This window comes from Sciurus vulgaris, assembly GCF_902686455.1.
Source record: "Sciurus vulgaris genome assembly, chromosome: 5".
Lineage (NCBI taxonomy): Eukaryota > Metazoa > Chordata > Mammalia > Rodentia > Sciuridae > Sciurus > Sciurus vulgaris.
In genome coordinates, this window is record NC_136465.1 from 124,694,681 (window position 1) to 124,721,168 (window position 26,488).

Consider the following 26,488-nt stretch of genomic DNA (forward strand, 5'->3'; position numbering starts at 1 on the left):
AGAGAAATTAAAGCATTTATCTATATGAAAAGTTGTACATGAATGTTCACACAGTGTTACTTGTAATTAAAAAAAAATTGGGAACAGTTCATATGCCCCTCAACACATGAATGGATAAACAAATGATAACATATCTGTATAATGAAATCCTACTCAGCAATTAGAAAACAATGAACTGTTGATAGGTAAACATATGATCTCAAAATAATAATAACTTGACAAAAAGCAAAAACAGGACTTACTATTTTTATATATGATTCTAGAAAATTCAAGTTAGTCTTAGTTGCAAAAAAGATCAGTGTTCTTAGGGCAAGATTATGGGACCTGGATAGGCAGGAAGAAGAAATGACAAGGATCCCCAAGGAAACTTTTGGGGGTGAGAGATTTTTCATTGTTTTACTAGAGGTGATGATTTCACACTTACTTTGTTATGTCAAAACTTATCAAACTATTATTTAAATATATAGTTTACTGTATTGCAATTGTTTATCAGTATACAGACATAGTAAATGTCAATTCTATATTTAGTTCGTGTTCTTCCCTAAAAATAAACGAATTATTTTATTATATTAGATATAAATTACTATTTAGATTCTGGCATAATTTTAAAACTTTTTCTAAGTTTTTTTCAAGGCAGTATATTGTAATGCTAGGTCAATGGGTGTTACAGTAAACAAATTCATGTTTGAATTGAGTCTTTGCAGTGTGTGATTTTTGTCATACCTGAGTTTATATCCCTGGATCTATTTACTAATTAAAATGGAGATATCTTCTTCATAGTGTTACTTTGAAAATTAACTGAGATAACATGGTTTTCTAGAAGAAAATATAGTATCTGTAATAGCATATAATTAACTTGGGTAAGTTACTCAATATTCCTGAATATATATTATAATCTTTAATAGAGATGTCTATCTTATAGGGCTGTTTGGAAATTGAATGAGATAATTCCATTATGAGGAGTAGTATGTCTCATAGTACGTAATGCTTAGTGAAAGTATATTTCTTGTACCTTCAGAGAGTTTCTGGAAATGTATTACAAAATCTTTTCATCAACAATTAACAAAAAAGAAGATTAAATAAAAACTAGCTAAAAATTAATACTTGATTTATATCTGCTATTGAAATTCATATTATAAGATTCAGAGTTTTCTCAAAGTTTAGAACCTATGACCACAGATTGATCCTAAAAAGTATAAATAACATTCTGTTAACATCTTCAGCATTTTTCTTGCTTGCTGTTTTATATAACTAGACCTTTTTAGGTCTAATACATTCTCTTTGAAATGCTGCCAAGACCAGGTTTGCCCCCCATATCTCTTAATTAAGACTAATTCAGAATTAGAAAATCTCCTTTAAGTTAGCTAAAACCCAGTGAACTTTTTCTGTACTTCAAAAATTCAAAGGACCAATTAAAAAATGAGTCCCACATTAGGACTGTGAGGTAGCTATGTCTCAGGAAGTTGCTTCTAGATTTGGCTGCCCTGCATTAAATTTTATGGTTTAACTAGAAAATTGAAAGTAGATCACAACATTGAAACCACGTGTGAATAACTCACCATTTTAGATCTTGGGAGAAATCTGGATCATGAGCCTTCTGGAATAATGAGATGGTTCACAAGAAACCTCTTTGCAATTTCTATTATGGTTCATAGCCCATTTGTCTCAGAATCATTGTAAAAGGTTTTTACTTGTTTCTGAATTTACTACATTAGCTGATTATAGAATGAACCATTTAGGGGATCGCCGATACTCAAAATATTCTTCTTTCAGGTATCTTAGCTAAAAATTATGTCAGTAGGTTTTAAGAACCTAATGAATGAAAAATTACATTTTTAGAAAACTGACTAATCGTACACATTGAAAACTTTTTAAGCAACAGTGGAATTTGAACTGTTCCAGAGCTTTTTTTGGAGTGCATTTTTTAAATACTTAAAAGTAAGTCTTCATGAGTTTAAATAATGTATAATATGTTTAATCAAAATACTTAGGGTAATATATTATTGCTTTGTTTATGTATTGAGTTTATTTTTTCTTTTGCAGATGGTGATGCCCAGTCACTTAAGGAACATCTTATTGATGAACTGGATTACATACTATTGCCAACTGAGGGCTGGAATAAACTTGTCAGCTGGTACACATTGATGGAAGGTCAGGAGCCAATAGCACGAAAGGTACATCTGAGAATAACTGAATTTAATTATTAGTTTTATTAAGTAATTCACATTTTACTGTTAATACAGTGAATTATGAAGCCTTATCACTTACACTGGAAAAAAGGATCAGCAAAATGTTAGTCTACATTGTATTAAAAAAATGATATTAACAATAACAGCTAACACATATAGAAGGTTTACTGTATGCTAGTCACTGTTCTAAGGACATTACATGATTACTAAATAATCCTTATGGAAAACTCTATAAGTAATATTCCCATTTTACAGGTGAGGTAATGAAGACCAAAAGTTAGAAGAGGCCAGGGTAGAAAGTACGTCAATATACAAACTTAGGCAGCCAATTTTCTGTACTACACTACTTTTTTGATTTAAAAAATTAGAAAATAAGAAACTAAAAGTTAAGAAATATTTTTTTGCATGATGAAAATCTTTCAATTTGAAAATGTAGATTTTTTTCATAATCTTTTTTTAAAATGTTATATATATATTTTTTGGGGGGGTTACTGGCAATTGAATCAAGAGGTGCTTAACCACTGAGACACATTCTCAGTGCTTAGAGCCTTGCTAAATCACTGAGGTTGGCTTTGAACTTGGGATCCTCCTGCCTCAGCCTCCTGAGCCTCTGGGATTATAGGCATGTATCACCATACCCAATTTCATATCTTTATTTTAAATTTTCATAGTTATAATCTAGAAATATTAAAAATGACCAATTTTCCTTTTTTTGGAACTAAAGAGAGTTATGAAAGTGAGGTTATTTCTATATTAGAATACCAAATAAGATAAATTAGTTAACCTTACATTAGTATTGGTAATTTATATAAATAGAGATTAGTCTAGGTGCTTTATCATTCCTGGAGAATTGAGTGTTTTGACCAATAGAAGGATAGCCTATTTAGCTGTGAAACATTTTAAAAGAATTTATTTCCCAGGATAAAGGAAGATATGTGTCCAAAATATCTTCACTAGATAACCCAACAATTTCATTGCCATTGCTCTTTTTTATTCTTATTTTTTTGGAGTGTTAGGAGTAGACGTCTTTGACCATTACTCTTTAAAAGAGGCCTTACTGAGAGTTCTTAAAATTTCTCTGATAAGCAAATTAAAGTGGGGGGGGGCATGAAAAGTTGACATAAGTAAAAAGAAAAAAATTTGAAAAGTCTGTTAGAAGACCCTACATTTATTTTTAACTAAGTGAATGGAATTTCCCTGAACCTGTAAAATAGTTTTCAAACTTAAATATGCACAAAACTGCCTGAGTCCTTATTAAAGACGCATCTTCCTCCATAATTAAATCACTAGATGTGGAAATTGGCATTTTTGCTATCCCCCATGTGATTGATGCAGGTGGAATTCACTTGAAGCAAAATAGACTGCCCATAGAGAATATAAAGTTCAACTTGGAATTTTACAGTGATTACTTAAAGACTCTGGAGTTGGTAATAGCCTTAGTTTTAATGCAGAAACAAAGTTAAACATCTCAGGCCTCAAACAATCTCTAAAATGTTTCACTTACAGGTTTAGACACTTGGTTTTAAAAACAAGCTAATATGAAAACAGATATAAGCAAGAAATACACTACAGCCAAAATCCAAGAAAAACCACAGGCAACAGAAACAGACCCATAGGGAATCCAATTATTGGAGTTATTAGACAGAAACTTTAAAATAACTATATGTAATATGCTCAAAAAGTAATAGCCATAATTGAAAAGTAAGGCAAAACTAACAACCAAATACAGTTCTAAAACTGATAATATGAAAAAATAATGGATTTAATATTTGGATATTATGCTAAATAAAAGAGAATTTGTAGACTGAATGATAATGTCAGTGGAAAATACACAGTCTAGAAATTAGGCAAAAGAATGGAAAATACAGAAAAAAGTGAAGAATACATAGAATACAGTGAATAAGTTTAACCCACCTATATGCATATAATTAAAATTTTAGAAGGAGAGGAAAGAAAATGGAGTGGATTGAACTAATTCCTGAGAATGCAATAGCTATGAGTTTTCCTAAACTGAGAAAGATATCATTTATAGATTCAAGAAATGCTGTGAATCCAGCCTGAGAGAATATTAACAAAACCCAATATAAAATGTTGAAAAAGAAAAAAATAGTTCCTAACAATAGCAACTCCAGAATATAATTCTATGATTATGGAAAGAATCATTTAGAAATGAAAGTGAAAGAAGCCATTTTTGGACAAATAAAAACTGATAGAATTTGTTACCTGCAGACTTGTACTAAAGGAAATTCAAAATAGTCTTCAGGATGAAAGGAAAGGTATTCCACATGAAGACTTGGAGATATAAGAAAAAAAATGTAGAATGACAAAAATAAATAAATATTGTGAATGAATCTTAGTATGGACTGTTTAAAACATTAATTTATTATAAGGTTGAATATTGTATGTAATTAAACTATTTAAAAATAGTATCATTTGACTTACAACAGCTTCTGAAATGACCCCCTGTATTCTCCAGTTCCTCATATCCACATCTTTGGATTTCCTTCCACGATGTACCATGTTTGTGTGATCAGTAGAATATAGCAGAACCAATGGAATATTACTTCCAGAGTAGGTTATAAAAGACTCTACAGCTTACGTCTTTCTCGTGTCTCACTTGGGGGAATTCAACTGCATATGACAAGGTCACTCAGACAGCCTGTGAAGAGTACCACATGGTGAATAACTGACATCTGTACTAATAAAGAGGAAGGAGGCCTAAGCAGTAATCTTGGAAGTGTATTGGATTGTCTGGGCCTAGTTGAGTTTTCAGATGATTAAAGCCCTACCCCACAGTTTTACAACAACCTCATGAGAAATCCCAAACCAGATCAATCTGCTCCCAGATTCTTGACCCTCATGAGAGAGGTCAAGAGACAATGTTGCTGAATTAAGCTAAGTCTCAAGGCAGTTTTTTATGCAGCAAGGGATAACTGATACTGATTTTGGTACCTGGAAGTAGGGTGCTGGCATAACAAAAATTGAAATGTGATGGCTTTGGGCTTGAGCACTGGGTAGAAGCTGTATGACTTTAAGAATATTAATGAAAGCCTAAAGGGCCTTCAATAAACTGTCACAATTTTAGACTCTAAGCATTGAACCCAGGGGCTCTCTACCACTGAGCTACATCCCCAGCCCTATATTTTTATTTTGAGATAGGGTCTCACTAAGTTCCCCTGGCTGGCCTTGAACTCGGCAACCTCCTGCTTCAAATTCTTGAGTTGCTGAATTATAAATATGAATCACCATACCTGGCTGTTTTTATAGATTTTACAATGACTTTCTGACAATTCAGTTACCATATTTTTTTTTTTTTTTTTTTTTTTTTTTTTTTTTTTGTGGTGCTGGGGATTGAACCCAGGGCCTCGTGCTTGCAAGGCAAGCACTCTACCAACTGAGGTATCTCCCCAACCCACCATATTCTTTCCAGAAAAATATCTATTAGTATTCTGAAAATTAATTCTCAAATAAAAACAAACAAAAACCTGTGCTTATTTGGAAAATGTATTCCTCAATGTAACTCACAATGAGTTTTCTTATTTTTTATTTGAATCTTATCCTGATTCTCCCCTTTATTCTTATATCAATGAGACCTGCAGTTTACCTCAGTTTTAGCAACCCACTGATGATTAGTAATATTTTAAGATTCAGTTATTGAGTCCCAGAGCCAAAATTTGTTTGATAAGAGTATTTGATTCCTAACTTTTTCTTTTTAAATGTAACTACCAGTAATCTTATAAAATTAAATGTCATGAATTTTAATTTTGAAACTCTTTTTTTTTTTGCGGTGCTGGGGATTGAACTCAGGGCCTTCTGCTTGCAAGGCAAGCACTCTACCGACTGAGCTATCTCCCCAGCCCTGTCATGAATTTTAAGACAAATCTTATTAAGAATTATAACTTACTGATTTTATAAAATGAATTTTTAAAAAATTAAAAAAAAAAAGAAAAGAAAATGAATTAAGTTCATTAACAGGGAGAAGTGTAGCCTGTAACCTATTATAGAAATTTGTAACATGATTAAGAGAATTTATATGACAAAGTATAAAAATTCATATTAGATTATACAGTAAATAATAGCTAAGCTCTTTTAATTTTTTGAGCTGAAACAATTTCCTTGCAAGTAAAAAGTGAGTTTGTAAGTCACATTGAATTGATGTAAGCTTGTGAGTACATGTCATTTTGGAGCCTCCCTTTCACCATATTTGTCTAATGTATCACATATCAGGCCTATTACTATTTTCAGAAACAGTATTCATGACTGAAATCCTACAGTTAACCTTTAGAAGATCAAAAGGAATTATACTTATTTAAAAGGTGACCCTAATATATAAATATTTTCTCTTTTTATACTTTATTGCTTGCATGCTTAACAGGTTTGTTTTTTAAAAATCAATTGCATAGAATTACTAAATATGCTTGTAAAGGTCAAACAGAGTCATTTTGGAATGAAACTAACATATCAGTTACAGAGCAATCGCGGAGTATTTTGGCAGCAGTAATTTGGAGTTACCATTTTAAAATATTTAACATACAGAGTGATAATACAGCATTTGTTCAAATTGTATAAAACTTTTTAAAGGTTTTCTTTTTGGGGATTACTATTAAAGCTAGATGTATATTTGTAGCTCTAATCAGAGCTGCATTTGCATACTAATTATGTATTACATAGAGAAAAAATATACACATAGTCATTTTGGGTAAACTTTCCAATCATAAAGACTGAATGTATTCACTGTTTATAGTATACCAATATACTTATGTATCAGAAGACTGCCTTTCCAAACTCTCAGTGTTTTAAATCATGATTATTCATATTCTGTTAAAATTTCCAAAAGTGTTTTTTTAAATTTTCAGCTATACAGTATCTTTCCTTTTATATTGACAAGTTTTAATAGCTAATTGATTTCCATTACAGGTCTGCAGTTTTTTTTCTGAAGCCTCTTTAGAGAAATGTATTGCTTTGAGATTGAAATATATTGACATGGGTGAAACTGATTTGTCGCATTTTTTTAGGTGGTTGAACAGGGTATGTTTGTAAAGCACTGCAAAGTAGAAGTATACCTCACAGAACTGAAGCTCTGTGAAAATGGAAACATGAACAATGTTGTAACTCGAAGATTTAGCAAAGCTGACACAATAGGTAATGCAAGATCCTATCTCTTTTTTAAACCATTACTATTAGATATTTAGTTATAATTCTCTTTATTATTTCTTACTCTGTTTTCTATTTGTTAAATGAGGTTAACATTTGTGTCACTTTGCTTTAAAAAATCATTTAGTTATTGTTTTAATTTAGCACTTAAAAATATGTCTTTTACAAAATATAAATTAAGTTAGAACTTTAAATAAAAACTTGCTTAAATAAAATTTGGTTAAGTAGCATTGAAAATGGCCATTGTCTCTCTTTCCTTTTTTCTCTATTTATTTTGCATTCTAAATACAATAAGTAGTTAAAGCAGCAAGCTTAGCATTGTTATGACATATTGATTTTTTTGTTGTTTATAAATAACTTAGGGAATCATACTTGCACATATCACTGGATCTAATTTCTCTCTGTATCTTTATATACTTTTATAAATATATTTAAAATTTACAAAAATTTTCATTCTACTTAAGTAGACATGTTTTATTTTAAAATCAAGAATATATTGAATAAAATTTTAAAAATTGTGAATTTCATAAAAATCACAGTACTTTGGTAAAATACAAGTCAAAATAAATACAAAAATGGTTATTTAATTGCAAATAATGATTTTATAAAACAAGATTAGTGGTAATAACATTGATCTTTTTGGAAAATGTAAACAGTAGAGAAGGACACTTGACATGAAGAATTCAGCATGGAAGAGAGATTAGCAAATTTATGAATTATAACACTGAATAAGATTACCTTATTTGAACCTATCATTAAGAACACAGATTAAAGTAATTAAGGGCTGGGGATGTAGGCTCAGTGGTAGAGTGCTTGCCTAGCTGATGAGGTCCACAGTTCATTTGGCTTTTACCACTTTCAATTTCATAGCAGGAAAATACTTTAACCTATATTTTTATGAAATGGTTACAGTCTTCAAAACATTAATTTGATGTTTTCACCAAATAAAATATTATATCATGAATTCCTTATTCTCCCATCTTTATTTAGCTGAAACATTTATAAGTTCAAAATTGAATTTCAGTAAGTTCATTATAAGGATAAATTATTTCACATTTTGAGTTTCCAGATTTGTAGAACATATTCAAGAAAATAAAACATTACTACATGCTAAAAACTAGATGTTTTCAATATGGGAAAATTGTTAATTGTGTTAATCTGTGCACAGTCTGAATCTGTAAGTCTTTGTAATAAAATTAATCTGTTAAAATTAATTCAGAGACTGATCTCTGCAATTTTCAGCCAATTGGAATATAAAAGAGACACTGTCTCTTAAATTAGTTGATGAAGTTTTCTAGATACTTTTAAAGTTTGATGTTTTTTTCTCTCCTTCATTTTAATAAGAAAAGTGTGTGTAAATATGAAACCATCTAAATACTTTAAGAGGAAAATTAGAAACATGAAACCATTAGAAACCTTATTTAGATAATTAATTTACTTAATGTTTTTATTTATGAAAATCAGTAACTGGTTTAGCAAGCATTGTGGAGTTCTTATGTTAAGTACCAAGTAAGAATTTGTCAGGGAGAAATGTAATTTGTAAAGGATCTCTGCTCCAAAAAGTTTATGATCTAGTATAGATTTTAATCAGCAGTTTAAGTATTCTACTTTTTAAAATGCTGCATATGTTTGATATATATCTTAAAATTGTATATGAACTGAAATTTTCTGTAGTTACAAATTCTGATTCTGTTAGATCAGTGTTTTTCCAATCGACAGTCATTGCTTTGGTGTCTTTTTAGACAGTTTTGTGAGTAAATAGAATTGAATGAAAAATATTAGAATAAAATATCAATGCATATGTATATCTGCTGAGTTAGTTTCTTACTGTAGGTCTTAGTTTAAAAAGTTTTGCAAAAATTAATCAGACATTTTAGAGGCTTCATAGTTATACAACATAACAGCTGTTGAACACTGAATATGTTTTAGGCACTTTACAGGAATGCTTTTATTTTATACTTAACCATATAGCCTCGTCTTACAGATGATGATGCTTAGGCTTTCATCCTACTTCAGTTCACCCTGGTAGCAAATGGAAGAACCAGTTCTTAATTTCATGACCAGGACTCTATCCCCAGATCTTCTCTCTTAACTGATACCTTACACAGTTCGTGCTTGATAAAATCATGTTCATTTTGGAGGTATTAATTGGATTGATTTTGCTTTCCTAAAGAGCATGAGTTTTGAAACAAAAAATCTGAATAATAAAAATGGATGTGGAGTTTTCTGTTTCTTAAAATCTTGATTGAAAATGATCAAAAAAGCCATGTACTTGAAATAGCTACTTACAATATAAACAGAAACTAAGAAATAAAATTCATGGTACACACCTGTAATCTCAGCTACTCAGGAGACTGAGTTAAGAAGACAGTCCAATGCTAGCCTCCACAATTTGGTGAGACCCCATCTCAAAAATAAAAAGGGATGGGGATGTAGTTCAGTGGTTGAGTGCCACTGAGTTCATCCCCTAGTGCTACAAATTTACTTTTTAAAAAGATATCATTTTATGGCTTTTGTTATTACTGTTAAAATGTTCTGTTTTCATCTAGTACTGACTGCTGATTTATTAGTAAAGTGATAGGAGCCATGGGCAGGAACTAAATAATTTGCCATATAAGGGTTTGTTTAATAGTTGCCTTCGAATATTTTTCTTTCTAAATTGATATCTTTGGGTAGTGAACATGTTCTAATAAGATAATAAAATTAAATTTTTTATTACTTTAACACTAACCACTAAAAGCAGAATTTTTGTTCTAAAACTTTCTGAAAAATACTTTGTAAAATTTATTAATAAAATTGGTTGACACTCTTATTAAATATTCCTACTAGAAATGTTTGTCATAATGAATTTATTTCTATTACCTGTATTTTTTCTTTCTGTATCTTTTCATTAACTGGTTAATAGGATTCAATTAATATATGGGGGGAAAAAAATGCACTCAGTCCCTGGAAATTCTCAGCCGCAGTAATCTTGACCTGTACTCAACCTCAGCCTCCTGTTCCCACAGTTATATCCTAGACTGTCATATGTTCCCACAGTTATATCCTAGACTGTCATGTGTTCCCACAGTTATATCCTAGACTGTCATATGTAATAGTACTTGCCCATCTCAGTTTCAATATCTTGCTTTATGGTCTGTCTTCTCTCATTCTCTCTTTAGCCAGTCACATTAGTGTTACCACTCCCTAGACAGTCCTTATATCATGATCTCTGATGACCTTTCTATTTCCAAGTTCAGTGGTAATTTAGGAGTCTCCCATCTTCTTAACCTGCCAGCCAGCAAAATTTACCACAGTAAACTATTTTCTCTTTCTCCCTAGCTACATCTTGTGAGAGTCCTTTGTAAGATCATTTTCATATGGTCTCAAAATATCAGTGTCTCCATGCTAAGTACTTGGGTTTCCTCTCTTTCTCTTTGGATTCATCAATTTTTTCAATATCTTTTAAATTTGTATGTCTTACCCCAAATTCTCCCTAATTCCAATTTCGTTCTCTTCAGACCTTTACTTGGTATATCAATAATATCCTTAAGATAATTATCATGCATAAAGTGAAATTCTCCACCTTCACTCAAAAATCTGCTGCCCAGTCATTCTTTCCCATCTCAGTAATGGCCACTTCTTCTAGTTGCTCAGGTCAAGAACATTGGTATCATTCTGATTCCTTTATTTTTCACCCTCAAAAATCCTTCATAGTCCATTCTCTGTTTCATTACTTAACTCTAAACACTGCTTCCATTTCTACCACCTCATTTTGTATTACTTCCATAGCCTTGTCTCCCATCCTTGAAACCCCTGCAGACTATACTAAAAGTAAAAGCGAACATTAGAATATCAGTCCTATCATTCCACGTCTTTCTCCAAAGCTCCTCCGTGGCTTCCTTTCTTACTCAGAATGAAATTAAAATTCTCTCATAGCCCACAAAATTCTATATAAGGTACAGAAGTACCTTCAGATTTCATTTCTATCTCACTCATTATACCTCAGCCAATTTCATATGCCTCGCTATTCTAAGACATGCTAAGCACATTCCCATCTCAAGGTCTTTGGATTGCTATTCCTTGGGCCTCTAATGTTCTTTACCTATGTAAAACTACATTACAAAACTTACGGAAGGGCTGGGGAGATAGCTCAGCTGGTAGAGTGCTTGCCTCCCAAGCACAAGGCCCTGAGTTTAATCCCTGGTACCGCTAAAAAAAAGAAAAAACTTACAGAAGAGGAAATTTCCATGTATGATTATATAATATGTATTATGTCCATAAGTATCTGTATGTTATGATAGAAATCAAATGTCAGGAAAAAGACATGGTAGAATATTAACAGTGATTATTTCTTGGTAGATGTCAGTATTTTCTGTATTTTTGCAATGAGCAAAAACTTTCTGCAGTCAGAACAAATTATTCATTTTTATAGAAAGACAAAACTTACCTTGGCTTCTTCCTTTCCCCTTAGAGGATTAAAGGGAACATAATATTCTGTTTCTTGATCTGAGTTCTATTTATACAGGTGTGTCCCTTTGGGAACTTATCACAAAATACTGATGATTAATGCATTTTTCTTATACATTTCTACTTTAATAAGAATAGAAAGAAAAATAGAGAGATAGAAAGCAAGACTGATCATTTATTTTATGTCATTATTTAAATTTCTGGTTCATGTGCTTTATGTTTTGTGATGCACTGCAAGATTTACTACAGATTTAATACCCTGTTAAAATATCATTGATTACAAGAAAATTACCAAACTTTAGCTGCTAAGTAGAACATAAATAGAATATAACCTAAACATTGGAATAAATTTATGTAGAATACAGTATAGTTTTTTAAATTTCTTAAAAGAACATACATTATGAAGTTGAGTATTTTACAAATAATGTTTTTCCCAAAACTAACCAACTATTCTAAAATTTATTCTGTATTTCTTCATGAGTAACTAATTTATTCAAATTTTCTTGAGTCTGTTAGGCAAGTTATTGACCAGAGTTAGCTATAATAATATTGTCCAATATTTCTTTCTGATATTTCAATATCTTAAAGATTTATTTAACTGTAGGTACTGAAACAATTACATTTCTCCTCTCAGAGAGATAATCTTGTATCTTATTTTATAAAAATTAAGCTACTAGTGTTTAAAAAAATGCTCAAAAAGATTATTTAGAATAAGGAAAATGTATAGTTTTACCTTGAATACAAGAAATTTTGACAAATACACATGTCCCATCAAGCAAGGGACATTCCATTTTATTTTGTGTCCATATGATCTAGTTAGCAATTCAAACTGTTATATTGTGTAGTATAAATTACTCTTAAACTTTTTATATAGTAAATCAGTTGTATCTTTTAATCATACTTTAATTTCTCATTTGTACATATCCAAAAAAGTATGTTGATTTTTTTAAATTAATCAAAAGTTCAAGTTATCTTGTATAACCAGTTATATTTTAGTGTTGTGCAAATGAACTTTTTTACTTTTTGAGGTCTTATAGTCTTCAAGTATTCATCTGTCCTAGTTATAATTAATTTTTTCCCTAAAAGTCACAACAAAAATAACAAGAAGTTTTAAAAATTTTTTGTTTGGGTTTTGTTTCTTGTTTTTTTGTTCATTTTGTTTTGTTTTAGTATTTCTCATGTTCATCTTTCTTGCTATTATTTTAAACTTAGACCTTTTATTCAGGTAAGCATCTAGCTCTTCATGATATATTTTAAAAATTTATTTTATTTACATATCTTTCCTTCTTAAATCTAGACACAATTGAAAAGGAAATAAGAAAAATCTTCAATATTCCAGATGAAAAGGAGACCAGATTGTGGAACAAATACATGAGTAATACATTTGAACCACTGAATAAACCAGACAGCACCATTCAGGATGCTGGCTTATACCAAGGACAGGTATTGTTTAGCAATAATGTTTATTTTAAACATATTACACATGAAACTTTTTTGAATTCACAAACTTCAATGAATATCCTGTTATATATAGTGTGTTCTACTATCTCTGACTTCTAACTCTTCTCATCTCTACCCGTGCTGGTCAGTAACTATAATTTCTGATTCCCTCCTAGAACTTGTGGATAATCTACTTGTTAAGAAGAAATTATTTTTATTTTTAAAAAGCAGCTAATATTATAAATTGGGTCAGCAGACTTCCTTTGAAGATCAAATAATAAATATTTTAGTTTCTACAGGTGATAAAGTCTCTGTAACTGCCCTTGTAATATCTTGAAAGCAGCCATAGCTGATATATAAACAAGTGTGTATGACTGTGTTTCCATAAAACTATTTTTAGCAGCACAGCTGACTTAGTGGACTATACTTTGCCAACCCTTACTACTTAGTAGGTATCATCTCCCAATTTGGTCTTTCTTTAACCAAGAAATGAATGTATTGAAAGCTTAAGATTTTGATACCTCTCCTGGCTCCTTAATGACTAAAAAGTCCAGAAATTTTAGCCCAGTCATGGTTTAACCTCTTATCTAGTCTTCCAGCTTCTTTAGATTGTATTTGTCTTGTGCTTTTTATTGTAGCGATACCAAACTGATGTTTGAACACCCACTACTATACTTTTGCATACATAATTCATCTGCCTGATGTATCCTTCTTCCCATTCCCTGCATTCTTCCAGCAAAAAATGCCTTTTATCATCCAAATATTCATATTATCCATCCCATCCCATCATGTAGGCACACCAGATCAGATTATTCATTCTTCAAATTCCAACTCAAATGTCATATCTTCTCTTTGGACTTTGTTCTATTTCTCAGTATTCCCTGATTTTTTTCTACTTTCAAGAAAAATTTCTCCTTCCATAATGATTTACAAATATGTCTTTTGTATTATTCATTAGGTACTTTAATTATATGTATAGTACACTTATTTAGACTGAGTTTCTTGTTTTGGTTGGATTGCATATTTATACAAATTTTTAGTATTTAACATAGTGCCTGGTGATCCAATATATGGAAGTTTAGTTTTGTTCCATTTTATTTAAAAATTACTAGTAACATCAATAATATGTTACTGAATTTTGAAAAAATTTAGACACACCAAGGGAAATTAGTTTTTAATAAAAAGCAGTGATTTTCAATCTTATTTTAGCCATGACATTTTAAGTAAAATCTTTAAAAATCCAATATGTAACAATTAAAAGAAATTATCTGATTGAAGCTGAAGTGAGGACATTTGGAGCTCTACCAATTAACCTACACTCCCCTCCTTAGCTAGTCAATTCTTTCTGTTTTCCACTAGATATAAACCTCTCCTTGTTTACCATTAGAATTTAAGGAGTATAATTTGACATTATATAGAATTATTTTTCTAAATCTTTCAAGTAATCCTATGCAATAGAATATTATTCTCCTCATCATATACATTAGAAAACTGAAGTTTAAAAACTCAACTCAAAGTGGATCAAGGATCTGGGCATTAGACCAGAGACTCTTAGCCTAATAGAATAAAATGTAGGCCCAGCTCTCCATCATGTCAGCTTAGGAACCGACTTCTTCAATAAGACTCCTAAAACACAAGAAGTATTGGTGAGGATGTGGGGAAAGTGTACACTCATACATTGCTGGTAGGACTGCAAATTGGTGCATCTAGAAAGCAGTATGGAGATTCCTCAGAAAACTTGGAATGGAACCACCATTAGACCCAGGTATTCCACTCCTTGGTATATACCGAAAGGACTTAAAATCAGCATACTATAGTGACAGAGTCACATCAGTGTGACTCAACTCACAATAGCTAAGCTATAGAACCAACCTAGGGTGCCCTTCAATAAATGAATGGATAAAGAAAATGTGGTACATACACACAATTGAATATTACTCAGCCATTAAAAAAAAATGAAATTATGGCATTTTCTGGTAAATGGATGGAACTGAAGACTATCATTCTAAGTGAAATAAGTCAGCCCCCAAAAACCAAAGGTCAAATATGCAGATGCTAGCACACAATAAGGGCAAAGAGGAAAACAGAAGTTCATTGGATTATTTAAAGGGGAAGAAATGGAAGGGAAGGGGGATGAAAATAGGAAAAACAGTAGAATGAATTGGACATAACTTTCCTATGTTCATATATGAATATACCATCAGTGAAACTCCACGTCATGTTCAACCACAAGAATGGGATCCTAATTAGAAAAAGTTATAATCTTAGAAGACACGAAGTCATACCAACATAAATACAGTTATCTCATACTAGACAAAGGTGCCATAAACATATATTGTAAAAAAGATAGCCTCTTCAACAAATGGTGCTGGGAAAACTGGAAATCCATATGTAGTAGAATGCAATTGAACCTCTATCTCTCACCCTGTACAAAACTCAGCTGAAAGTGAATCAAGAACCTGGGCATTAAACCAGAGACTGTGTACCTACTAGGAGAAAAAGTAGGTCCAAATCTCCATCATGTCAGTTTAGGAACCAACTTCTTCAACAAAATTCCTAAAGTGCAGGAAAAAAAATCAAGAACCATAATGGGATGGTATCAAACTAAAAAACTTCTTCACCACAAAGGAAACAATCAAGAACATGAACAGAGAGCCTACAGAATAGGAGAAAATTTTTAACTCTGGCACCTCAGATAGAGCATTAATTTCCAGGATATACAAAGAACTCAAAAAACTTAACACACATACACACAAACCAATAACAAAAATAACCCAAAAAACCAAAGTCATAATGTTCTTTCTGACATGTGGATGCTAACCCACAACAAAGGAGGGGAAGGGGAAGATGAGAAGTTCATTGAACTAGATAAAGGGGAATGAAGGGAAGGGGGAGATGGGAATAGAAAAGACAGTAGAATGAATCAGACATATCTTTTGTATCTTTTTATATGAATACACGACCAATGTAATTCCACATCATATACAACCACAATAATAGATTATAATTGAAACAATTTACACTTATTCTATGTATGCATAATATGTCAAAATACTTTCTACTGTCATGTATATCTAAAAAATAAAAAGTCTAAAGAAGTTAAATAATTTGATATGCTTGCTATATAGGTCTACATTTATCAGGTTGAAGAATAGGAAAATAAATTCATTTAATAAGATTAAATATCTTTAAGGACTTTGGATTCTTGAGTAGAAATGTTTCAAAGAATATTCATTAAATATTCTAGATATTTTAGCAGTTCTTTTTTAAATTTATTTTTCTCCACCAGTATTATTAATATTGTTAATATACAATATTAAAGTTCAATAAAATATAAGATTCAGGTACAAGTATCTTCATAGACAGGGCAGGAAAGAGCTGGAAAGAGCTCTTAGGAAAGTAAAGAGAGTACATCTAAAGATGGGTAGGATGAGGAGGGAGAAACTTTGGGGACCACCATGAGGACCCTGATCTTAAATATGACGACAGTGTTAGATACTGTTTAACACCCCCACACCACCCCAACCCACAGGCAATTTATGAGAACAGGAGGGTTGACTAGCTTCCTCCTCCTCCCAGACCTACTGTCTGTCTGCTCTTCTCAGTTGTACTGTCCTGCTCAATTGCTGCCTTTGTCCTAGGCCCTATTAGTGGAATATTCAAAAATTTAGCTTTTCCATCTGATTAGCAGCAGTTCTTTTCTGACTGGGATAAATGAACAAAACACTATCCTTTTTTCAATAAAATTGAAAGTATCCTCATTATAAAATAAGACAAAGGTATATTAAAAAGTTTGTCTCCCAAAAAGGGTAGACTTTCCCTTTTTCCCTTTTGTGTGTGCATTTTAAATTTTGAAATTTTCCTAAAGAGATCTTTATTTTAAATTAGTTTTAATTACAAAAATATTTTATTCAGAAAGAATGATATAGAGACATTTGAATAAAGGAGTGAATTTTAATATTTCTGATGATGATCTTTTAACATTATTAACATCAGTGGCTGTAAAAACATGAAATTTTAAGTACCAAGTACTGTTAGAAATGAAGGTATTATGGCTAAACAATTTTAAATGTAAAATTTTGAAATTTCTGCAACTAAATCTCGTTTTTTAACTGATATGTTTTCCAAATGACCATGTTTATGTATATATTTACATGTTATGTGTCACTAAAGTTTCAAGTTGCCATAAAGAAAAACTTTATTCAGAAGTTATAAATCACTAAATCTATTGTATGAATCTTTAGAATATATAAAAACATATTGGAATAATAGTTTGAAAATTGAGGCAATGGCTAATCGTCTCTGGTAGATTGGGAGTGGAATATGACCAGAAGGGACCAGAATGGTAGGTGCACAACGCACTTGTTCTTTGTTATTTATTAGAAATACATCATACAAGATTTTTGAATATGAGAAATGTTAGATTTTTTAAAAGACAACTTTAATATTTTAGCATGATCTTTCAACATGGGTCCATGAATTTTTTAATCAGTGTTTTATTCTTTGCATGTATTCTGAAACAGGCTTACATTTGACATGGTTAGAATCAAAATGCCAATTTATATTAAAATTAAGTTTTTCTTCTTGCCACAAACTCATCTATGTATCAAAAACTGGGAGACTCCTTTTTTAATCTGGAATATATAAGGAAGAATTTGGTGATGTGTAGATAACATGGAGCTCTGCCTCATCCTTTCATTTTAGATGGAATTTTTATCTACCTAAAATGTGCTGCAACAGGGAACTTCAGTCTGATTCTCATAAATATGACTATTGTTTAAATATTAAAATATTATATAATTTACATATTGACACAGTAAATTATAATTAGCTAAGATCATACATCATGTTTAACAGCTGTAACCACTGATTAAGTATCTGTTATCTCTAGTCTGTTATAAGCTATGAATACAAATAGAAAACATACCTCTTGAGTTTATATTCTGTTTACATGGTTTAAACTTCCTTAAAGTTATAGAATCAGTGATATTCTTCATTTGCTTTATTTTCTCACTGTCATTGCTGACTTCTGCCTGAGGTCTTTTTAATCTCCTTTGCCCAGGTTTGGAATCAAAATGCAGATCTCTGTTCACTTTGTCTGTTGTAGCCTTTAAATAATCACAATTATTTTAGCTCCTTAGTGTATTTAACTTATCTCTTAAACCTATTTTAACTTTAAGAATAATGGAAAAACACCCTTTATCGTGTCATATTTGCAGGTATTAGTGATAGAACAGAAAAATGAAGATGGAACCTGGCCAAGGGGTCCTTCTGCTCCTAAGTAAGTGCTTCCATTTCTTATGACTTACTGCATGATTTTGTTACCTTTGATTTCAGAATGAAATCTGGAACAGTAGAAGAACTTAGTCGTATATTGCAGAAATACATTCTTTATTTTTTGTCATCTGATTTACAATTGAATTAAGATACTCCAATTTAAAAATCTTCCAATTCAGATCTCTTACAGTGTAAATAAGTATTATAAATTTAAAAATTGCATTGTCTAATATACTCAGATCTTTTGGTTTTCTCAAACTATTTTTGTGATTTTTTTAAAAAAGTATCTGTTAAGTTAGTACTTATCAAAATGAGTCTGATGTGAAAATACTGTTTTTATTTATTTAAATAAATGTTTTAGAATATAAAAACACAAGTAGAGATAGTGCCTAGAGTATTCAGAGATGCTTTTAATGGTAAATGAGGGAGGAAGTAAAAATCTTCTTAAGTATTTTAGAATTATCTGATCCATACTATATTATGAAAAACTCTTAAATCTGGTTATGTTTCAATATTTAGACTTTTAAAATCTTTGAAAAGTAATATGGTACATATGCCACCTATAATTGCAATGGAAAGTCCAAAGGGGACACTCTGTATTCAAATGTGTTAATTTTACTTCAGCAAATATTCATGCCAAATGAGATAAGTGAGAATTATGAATAGCTTCATATCAGTTCAGTTCAGTTGCTGCAAATGAATTATGAAAAAATATTTGTTTCTGGAGCTTTTCAGTTTCACATTTTCTGATGAGGGATTATGACATTTTGAAACTCTTAAAATAATGATTTTTAACTAAATTACTAATTTTAGTAGCACATCAAATTTAAAATAAAAAGCCTGCTACTTTAGTTTTTTCAAGACTAAAATGTACCTTCAGTAAGTGGTTCTCTATCCTTTTTATCTTGCATCAAGTTTTTTATTTAAATTTGTTGTAAGTGCCTGTAGATATATTAATTACATGGAGATGATTTTTATTACCCTGCTTAGTTGAACATAATGCAAGGGTAGAACTTAGTATAAAAGTAGAGCTTTTAATAAGGAGATATTAAAAGAATCTGAGTTGAATCATATATATTTCATAACTGAGAAAGATTTAGAAGATAATATTTTTATGAACATCTATTTTTGGTCTTTAGATCAGAACCATTGCTTTTTTAACTTAAATCACATTATACTTGCTATATCTTTAAATAATTTTTGAAATTACAAAACTGACTATGGATTAATACAAAAATATAATGAGCTCCAAAGATTGAGAAGTCTTTTCTACATAAAATCACTGATTTTCTGCTAGCTCAGTACCTTTTTTTTTTTTTTTTTTTTTTTTTTTTTTTGTCCCTTTGAGACAAAGTCTTGCTATGTTGCCCAGATGGCCTTGATATATTGGGCTCAAGCAATATTCTTGTCTCAGCCACCCAAATAGCTAGTATTATAGCATAGCAATACACCCAACTCAATATGCTTTTATTTACACAGACAACTATACTATTTACTTTGTGTAAAAGAAAAAGCAGTTTCTAGTATAATATCTAACACACACATGCAGTAAATTGCCACAACCTGCAAGGTCAAATCTTAGAAACCAGGGAGGGAACTAAGAAAGACAAACACTTAAAGAGGGAAAGGTGGGACAACAATGACCCAGAGCTAGTAAAGCACATTTATAAGTTTTATCATCAGAAGGTTATTTGTGGGAAAGTTTCTGCAAAGCGGACAAACTTGAAGCTTGCAGCACTTGTGAGACATGTGATTATCTTAGTAAGCTCAGAATTCTCTATCTCTGGCAGCTGGTGTCTGAGTTCAAGGTCAAGACTAATATAATTCCATGCCTTTGCACAAAACTTCCTCAGTGAGTGGATCACCATAGCAACTGGTCAGTCTTGTCCTGCACCTTTGCACAGAAAGTTTCCAGTTCAAGTGCACCACAGCTACAAGGCAGTCAGAGACCATGATCCAAGTCACTGCTCTCCACAGTAAATATCGATAATGAAAGTACAATACTAGACATGCATGGAAGTAGAATTCAGAGTCCCATTCTACACTGAAACTGCTGGTTTAATAAAGATCCCAAATATTAAAGCATGAAAAGTTAAGTTTCCATTCATTGTGAAATGTAAGGAATACTATACAGTAGTATGTCTCATATTGCCAAATGATAATTTACCAGAATACGAAAAAGTTTTTGAAGATATTTGCACTTGTGTATGAAAAAATTCTCATGAAATTAAGAATAAAAGGGGATTTTCCTAATTTGATAAAACCTGTATGCTCAGTCTGAAGCAAGTATTATATTTCATTATAAATTTTTTTTTTACTTTTCTTTATTTTAATTGAAAATCATAAATTTACATAGGGCAATATTGTTTGATTCATTCTGTTATTTCTTCCCTTCCCCCCTACCCCTCCCACCCCTCTTTTCCCTCTATACAGTCCTTCCTTTCTCCATTCTTACCACCCTCCTTATCCCTAACCCTAAACCTAACCCTAACCCTAACGCTAACCCCTCATACCCCCCCCTTATATGTCCTCATCCACTTATCAGCGAGATCATTCGTCCTTTAGTTTTTTGAGATTGGCTTATCTCACTTAGCATGATACCCTCCAATTTCATCCATTTGCCTGCAAATGCCATGATTTTATCATACTTCATGGCGGAGTAATATTCCATTGTATATATATGCCACATTTTCTTTATCCATTCATCAACTGAAGGGCATCTAGGTTGGTTCCACAATCTGGCTATAGTGAAGTGAGCAGCTATGAACATTGATGTGACTGTATCTCTGTAGTATGCTGATTTTAAGTCCTTTGGGTATAGGCCAAGGAGTGGGATAGCTGGGTCAAATGGTGGTTCCATTCCAAGCTTTCTGAGGAATCTCCATACTGCTTTCCAGAGTGGCTGCACTAATTTGCAACCCCACCAGCAATGTATGAGTGTACCTTTTTCCCCACATCCTCGCCAACACCTATTGTTGCTTGTGTTCTTGATAATCGCCATTGTAATTGGGGTGAGATGGAATCTTAGGGTAGTTTTGATTTGCATTTCTCTTATTACTAGAGATGTTGAACATTTTTTCATATATCTGTTGATTGCTTGTACATCTTCTTCTGTGAAGTGTCTGTTCATTTCCTTAGCCCATTTGTTGTTTGGATTATTTGTATTCTTGGTGTAGAGTTTTTTGAGTTCTTTATAGATTCTGGAAATTAGCGCTCTATCTGAAGTATGAGTGGCAAAGATATTCTCCCACTCTGTAGGCTCTCTCTTCGCATTGCTGATAGTTTCCTTTGCTGAGAGAAAGCTTTTTAGTTTGAATCTATCCCAGTTGATGATTCTTGCTTTTATTTCTTGTGCTATGGGAGTCCTGTTAAGGCAGTCTGATCCTAAGCCAACAAGTTGAAGGTTTGGACCTACTTTTTCTTCTATAACATGCAGGGTCTCTGGTCTGATTCGTGGTCCTCAATCCATTTTGAGTTGAGTTTTGTGCAGGGTGAGAGATAGGGGTTTAATTTCATTCTGTTGCATATGAATTTCCAGTTTTCCCAGCACCATTTGTTGAAGAGGCTATCTTTTCTCCATTGCATATTTTTGGTCCTTTTGTCTAGTATGAGAAAATTGTATTTATTTGGGTTTGTGTCCATGTCCTCTATTCTGTACCATTGATCTACCTGTCTATTTTGGTACCACTACCATGCCGTTTTTGTTACTATTGCTTTGTAATAGAGTTGAAGTTCTGGTATTGCGATACCCCCTGCTTCGCTCTTTCTACTGAGCAAGGTTGGTTCAACATCCGGAAATCAATAAATGTCATTCACCATATCAACAGACTAAAAGTTAAGAATCACATGATTATTTCAATAGATGCAGAAAAAGCATTCGATAAAATACAGCATCCCTTCATGCTCAAAACACTAGAGAAAATTGGGGTAGTGGGAACATTCTTTAACATTGTAAAGGCCATCTACGCTAAGCCCATGGCCAATATCATTCTAAATGGTGAAAAACTGAAAGCATTCCCCCTAAAAACTGGAACAAGGCAGGGATGCCCTCTTTCACCACTTCTATTCAACATCGTTCTTGAGACTCTAGCCCGAGCAATTAGACAAACCAAAGAAATTAAAAGAAATTAAAGGGATACGAATTGGAAAAGAGGAACTCAAACTATCCCTGTTCGCTGATGACATGATTATATATTGAGAGGAACCTGGAAATTCCACCAGAAAACTCTTAGAACTCATAAGTGAATTCAGTAAAGTAGCAGGTTTCAAGATCAATGCTCATAAATTCAATGCATTCTTATACATAAGTGATGAATCTTCAGAAAGAGAAATTAGGAAAACTACTCCATTCACAATAACATCGAAAAAAATAAAATACTTGGGAATCAATCTCACAAAAGAGGTGAAAGACCTCTACAACTACAGAACACTAAAGAAATTAAAGAAAACCTTAGAAGATGGAAAGATCTCCCATGTTCTTGGATAGGCAGAATTAATATTGTCAAAATGGCCATACTACCAAAAGTGCTATACAGATTCAATGCATTTCCAATTAAAATCCCAATGATGTACCTTACAGAAATAGAGCAAGCAATTATGAAATTCATCTGGAAGAATAAGAAACCCAGAATAGCTAAAGCAATCCTCATTGTAAAATTTTTAACAGAATCCAAATAAGACTGTAAGATGAGAGATAGAGTCCATTATTTGCATATAATTCAGTCATCATAAGAAATGCAAAACCATCAAGAGACTACTGGGACTGAGAAAATTCAACAAGACTACCTAATATAATCAGTAGACTTTTTCTATATCCAGAGGTCTGTAATCTTTTTTTGTACAGGATAAGAAAAATATTTTCCATTTTTTGGCCCACATGGTCTCTGTCATAATTCTGGTGATTTACTGTGAAAGCAGTCATAGATATGTCAATAAATAAGGATGACTCTGTTCCAGTAAAACTTTATTTATAAGCAGGAAAAAGCTTGGATTTGGTTCAAGGGCCATAGATTTCTGACCTCTTCTGTATATCCATAGTAAATGATATAGGAAATAATATAATAAAAATGATCCTAATTAAGAATGCCTTCATGGAAAAAATTTTAACTCTTAGGACACAAAAGATTTATCATATACTGTATGACTTAACCTAGTAATATGTGTTAGTGTATCCTATTCAAAATTCTATTCAGACTTTTCTTAAATTGATGAATTGATTTTTAAATTAGCATAGACCAGTACCGGTCCAAAATTAGCTTAGTCAGTTTTGTCAGAGGAGAGAAGGAGCATTAGATCCACCAGATACTTAGAATTACTACAAAACTATAATAACCAAAGTATCATGACACTGTGGCAGGGAGGCAAATAGACTAAATAAAACTAGTAAGCTCACAAAGATTTATGTATATATGAGAATGTGATATGTGGTAGTATATATCTAGGCAGTGAGTGTATTTAAAGCAAATGGATACTTAGATTTTATTAGAACTAGATATTTGGAGAAAGGGGCTACCTAGAAAAAGCAAAGACCCAAATGAAAAAATTAATTTTAAATCTAATAGAAATTTTGGAGACTATCTACATGATAAGAATCACAGAGTATAATGTGAAAAATGGATTTTATGAAATCAAAATTAAGACTTTGTTTTGAAAAAACCAAATGCAAAATTAAAATGTCAACTTTGGAACATCCAAAACTTACATGAAAATAATACCTGTAGCATATAAAGATGTTACAATAACAGAAATGAAATTGCCTTTAAAATAGACAAAATATAGGAATCGACAGTTTAAAAGTAGACCAACTGCTGAGGGTAGATGGGGAGCTAGACAAACTCAGTAGTAATCAGAAAAAAATAAATAATAAGATACAACTCTACATCCATCAGAATGACAAAAATTTAAAAGGTTGCTGATGCAAAGTGTTGAGTGGTGTATGGAAATCTTAGGTACCAATGATAGAAGTGTAAAGCTAGTATTGCCAGATTCTCTATAAATCAGTCAGTATTGAATTAAATTAGGAGCACCGTAATCCTTCTGGCGCAGTACTCAGAGAAATTTTGATGCAGGTCCTTAAGGATTTGCAGCCGTAGTGTTGGTAGTAATGGAAAGTTGAAGTGAACCTTGCTAAATATCCGTCACTAGTAAAAATAAGAAAAATAAGGTGGTGGTTAACAGTGGTAAGATCTTTAAAACATACAGTTCAGAGAAAAAAAAATCAGAATGAGATTTACTGTTTAGTAACCTTTTTATACATTTAAAACAATATAATATGTTAAATAAAAACATTACTTGAGAACATAGAAAAAGCACTTTAACAGAGGAAGAAGAAATGAAAAAGTGTCACTTGCTTTTATTTATATTTCTATAATTGAAACAAGGATACAGATTTTTTTTCTAGACAAATGTCAGCTTTAAAAAAAAGTGAAATACCTGTGTATTCATTGAAATCATATTATACATTTAAGTAATTTAACACCAGCAGAGAGAATATAATTTTCGATTTTCAAGAAGCAACTTCAAGATTAAGACTTGGTGTGAAAATGCTAGTTCTAATAAACATCACTAATGTTCAGTATTCATACTACAGAGCACATAACCAGTTCCTACCTAGGGTGTCAAAAGGCAAGGAAAAATAGAGTTCTGTTATGGTGATAGAAAGAATAATCACCTAGAGAGTTTAATTAAAACAGTTTATTATTCAGTGGATCTGGTTGTGACTCATTTCTAACAAACTCATAGGTGATGGTAGTGCTGATGCCTCAGAACCACACTTAGAGAAATTCTCTAAGTAATGTTTCTTGTATGTACTATGCGGTTTCCACCCAAATCAGCAGAATATGTCTATGGTATGACCAGGCATTTGCATTTTAGGTGCTTCTTATGAATAAGAAAAAATTTTAAAAGTTACTGCAGAAGGCATATATTAAAGCATTTTATTATTTTACTTGTCTGACTTTCCTAATGCCTCTGAAAATAGAGGAATGTCATTGAAAATAGAAGAATGAATTAAAACCATGTGTGCTTATCAAAGCATTAATTTGTGGGTTGGTGGTGTCTACTTGAAGAAGAAATATTAAATATTCAGAGATGTTAAGGGGAAAATAATTTTTTTTAAAATGTAGTTCTATAGTTATTGATGTGTGTGTATTTAATTAGCATATAAACCAACTCATTGTCTACATTAGAAATCTAAGAACCACTCAGAAGTTTTCTAACTGGATTTGAATTTTTCATCTTTATGCTATATATTAAGGATACTCAGTGCTTATTAGTTTTTTCAGAACTTGTAATTCTAGTTTCTAAGTACCTGATTTCTTACAACCTCTCAAAAGCATGGCCTCTTCTAATAATATCTTAGAACTAAGTTTTCCTCCTTTTTTTTTTTTTTTTTTTTTTTTTGTTGTTGTTGTTGTTGTTAAATTTGACCATTTATTTTCCAAGGATATTTTCCTAACATTAAATGGATAGTTCAGTTATTCTGTTGGAGATGTATGGCTAATTAGATCTTGAATTTCCAAAAAATGATTTTAAAGTAGAAAAACTGTAGAAGCCCGGAAGGGGTTCCTAAAGAGAGTAGAAACCTACATAATTAGGTTAACTCTTACTTTACCAGGCAAATTAAGATTGTCAACTTGTTTCTTAGCTGTGGTTTCTAGCTGAGGTATAACTTGTTAATTTTGACTATCTTGTGGTCAAAATTTTGACTATTTTCTGTTGTTCTTCAAGGTATAATTATTTCAAAGAATGTTTTTGAAATTATTGATAATATAAAAAGAAAAAATCTAAATTTTTGTTTTTCTGAAAGATAAAAATTCCCTTTCGTGAGGGTAGTATTGGAATTTAATTCATTAATTTTCATTAACTACTCAAGAAATAATGAAAAAAAACATTGGATGTAAAGAAGTTAGAGTCAGTATCAAAGACTGTTTTCAGGGACTACAAAGCATTCAGAGAATTTACCATCAACCAGACAAAGG

The 26,488-nt window shown here is 31.6% G+C and overlaps 1 protein-coding gene across 7 annotated transcripts in view; it reads left to right on the forward strand.

Annotated features, from left to right (window-relative positions):
• The window catches only part of USP15 (ubiquitin specific peptidase 15), a 112,005-nt gene that overhangs the window by 24,917 nt on the left and 60,600 nt on the right, over positions 1-26,488 (forward strand). For 6 of the 7 annotated variants that reach the window (XR_013763796.1, XM_079139669.1, XM_079139671.1 and 3 more), the window contains exons 3-6: positions 2,044-2,174; positions 7,205-7,331; positions 13,090-13,235; positions 18,452-18,513. Coding sequence is in view for 6 of the 7 variants with exons in the window: in XM_079139669.1 (XP_078995795.1) it covers positions 2,044-2,174; positions 7,205-7,331; positions 13,090-13,235; positions 18,452-18,513 (466 nt within the window). In the remaining variant the exon portion in view is untranslated. Of the gene's footprint in view, positions 1-2,043; positions 2,175-6,225; positions 6,506-7,204; positions 7,332-13,089; positions 13,236-18,451; positions 18,514-26,488 lie in introns of those variants that run through there. The other variant, XM_079139667.1, reaches the window with a different exon arrangement.